At 62.6% G+C, this 2,708-nt stretch overlaps 1 protein-coding gene across 1 annotated transcript in view; it reads left to right on the forward strand.

The window, feature by feature from the left end:
• EMH_0046090 (uncharacterized protein) overlaps nt 1–2,545 on the forward strand; it is a gene marked incomplete at both ends in the record, with an annotated part of 2,948 nt that extends 403 nt beyond the window's left edge. Inside the window, 3 exons of the mRNA XM_013496131.1 lie at nt 65–123; nt 218–2,420; nt 2,477–2,545. Of these exons, the coding sequence (XP_013351585.1) occupies nt 65–123; nt 218–2,420; nt 2,477–2,545 (2,331 nt within the window). The remainder of the gene's footprint in view (nt 1–64; nt 124–217; nt 2,421–2,476) is intronic.
• Between the last annotated feature and the right edge of the window lie 163 nt (nt 2,546–2,708).

Raw genomic sequence — 2,708 nt, forward strand, 5'->3', positions numbered from 1 at the left:
GCAGCAGCAGCAGCAGCAGCAGCAACAGCAGCAGCAGCGGCGGCGGTGTTGCTCTTGCATGCAGGTCCTCGCCGTCCATATCGGCTTATGGGGAGACCCGCTGTTGCGCGAGCCCCCGCTTACGTATGCGGAAGCCCGCAGGGGCCCCTAGCAAAGCAAACGCTGCTGCTGCTGCTGCTGCCGCTGCTCCTGCTGCTGCTGCTGCTGCTGCATGCAGCACGCTGGAAGCAACCACCTCTCTCCATTCCCAGGTAGACTGCAGCGCCAATGCCCCTGACGCTGCACAGACACCTGACATGGCCGAGGCAACGCTCAGGCCTCAGGGGGGAGGCCCCTCAGAACCAGCAGACACTGCAGCAGTTCCTGCTGCAGCAGCAGCAGAAACAGCAGCAACGGCAGCAGCAGCAACAGGGGCTTCCTTGACACCCAAGAAAGCTATCGTAGCCCATCCTGTAGACCCCTCAGATGGCAGTGCTGAGGGCTCGCCACCGCCGCAGAAGCAGCAGCAGCAGCAGCAACTGCTGCAGCTGCAGCAGCTGCGGCAAACGCAGCAGCCGCAGCAGCAGCAGGAACCGCAGCTGCACCGCGCGGAACTAAGAGGGTTGCGCTATGGGACCCGGGATGCCTGCTGCACCTGCAGCAAAGTCAGAACCAGCAGCAGCAACTGGCCTGCTCCTGCTGTTGCTGCTGCTGCACCGCAGCAGAAGAGGCCCCTAAGCACCTGCAGCTGGCTGCGGACGCGCTGCCGCCTCTCCCGCTGCGACTGGGGCAGCAGCAGCAGCAGCAGCAGCAGCAACAGCAGTGCAGCGGAGCCTGGCACCCCCTGCACAGCTTGGGCCGCAGCGTCAACCCGAACAGCAGCAGCAGCAGCAGCAGCAGCAGCAACAGCAGCAGAAGCGGTCGTTCCTGCTGCTGTGCAAGCTCCTGTTGGAGCCTCTATGACAGCGTCACTGCAGCACACCGCCGGTGGCAGCAGCTGCTGCTGCTGCCGCTGCTGCTGCCCCGCCTCAGCAGCTGCGCTGCTCTCGCCCCTTCAGGTTTTTCAGCTGCCAGCTGAAGCTCCTGCTGCTGCCAAGGAAGCAGCAGCAGCAGCAACAGCAGCAGAAGCAGCAGCAGCAGAATCTTCTCCTCCAGCATCCCCGTCCCACAGCGCAGAGACAGCAGCAGCAACAGCAGCAGCAGCAACCCAAGCAGCAGCTACTGCAGCAGCAGCAACCGCATCAGCAGCAGCATCAACAGCAGCAGGACAGCACATAACGAGGCCCCCTAACCAAAGCCCTCTCGTGTCTGTTGGCAGCAAGTGCAGCAGTGTGTCTGGGCGAGCAGACACCGCAGCAGCAGCAGCAGCAGCAGCAGCAACAGCACCAGCAGCAGAAGCTGCAGCAGCAAGTGAAAAGGCAGCAGGAGAAGAAGGAGGAGAAGCAGCAGCAGCAGCAGAAGGGGCAAGGGCAAAGGAAGCAAAAGCAGCAGCAGAAGCAGCAACAGAAGCAGCAGCAGAGGCAGAAGCAGCAGCAGAAGCACCAGCAGATGCCGAAGCAGCGGCAGATGCAGCAGCAGCAACAGCAGCAGCAGCACGCGCGGCACCAGAAGTAGATGCAGGAGCAGAAGCAGCAGCACCGGCAGAAACAGAAGCAGAAGCACCCGCAGAAGTAGCAGCAGCAGCAGCAGCAGAAGCAGCAGCACCGGCAGCAGAAGCAGAAGCAGCAGCAGCCGCAGCCGCAGCAGAAGCAGCAGCACCGGCGGAACCAGAGGCACAAGCACCAGCAGAAGCAGCAGCAGAAGCAGGAGCAGCAGCACCGGCAGAAACAGAGGCAGAAGCAGCAGCAGAGGCAGCCGCAGCAGAAGCAGCAGCACCGGCGGAAACAGAGGCGGAAACAGCAGCAGAAGCAGCAGCAGCAGCAGCAGCAGAAGCAGCAGCACTGGCAGAAACAGAGGCAGAAGCAGCAGCAGCCGCAGCCGCAGCAGAAGCAGCAGCATCGTCGGAAACAGAGGCAGATGCCCCAGCAGAAGCAGCAGCACCGGCGGAAACAGCGGCAGAAGCACCAGCAGAAGCAGCAGCAGCAGCAGCAGCAGCAGCAGCAGCAGCAGACGCAGCAGCAAGACAGCATGCGCAGAACAACTGCCAGCAAGGTGTAGGGGGGTGGCAGGTCCCTCTGAGTTTGCCCTTGCCTCTGTCTCTGGCTCCTGTATCTTATACTCGTCGCGTGATAAGTGCAGCATCTGCTGCTGCTGCTGCTGCAGCTGTTGCTGAAGCTGCAACAGCTGGAGCAGGGACGCCGCTGTCAGCAGCAGCAGCAGCAGCAGCAGCAGCAGCAGGAGATATGCGAAGGAAAAGGATTCATGTAGAAGATGCTGTGCTGCTGCTGCAGGTTGCCTTCGACCTCCACAGACACTCCGTGCTGCTGCCGACGGTGCACGTGGTGGGGCAGGACGGGGCCCCTGCGGGCCTGCAGCCGTGTGGGGCCCTGCTCTGCAGCGGCCGCAGCAGCAGCAGCAGCAGCAGCAGCAGCAGCAGCAGCAGCAGCAGCAGCAGCGGCAGCAGTAGTAGTAGTAGCAGCAGCAGCAGTAGCAGTAGGAGACATGAAGGCAGCCGAAGATCGAGGGATCATGCGGGATCTGCTGCTGCTGCTGCTGCTGCTGCTGCTGCTGCAGGTGATGAGCAGCAAAGTTGGGGGTTTCCTGGCTTCGGCAACATCGGCAGCAGCAAC

This window comes from Eimeria mitis, genomic scaffold, assembly GCF_000499745.2.
Source record: "Eimeria mitis Houghton genomic scaffold, Emh_scaff1933, whole genome shotgun sequence".
NCBI classification, from domain to species: domain Eukaryota; phylum Apicomplexa; class Conoidasida; order Eucoccidiorida; family Eimeriidae; genus Eimeria; species Eimeria mitis.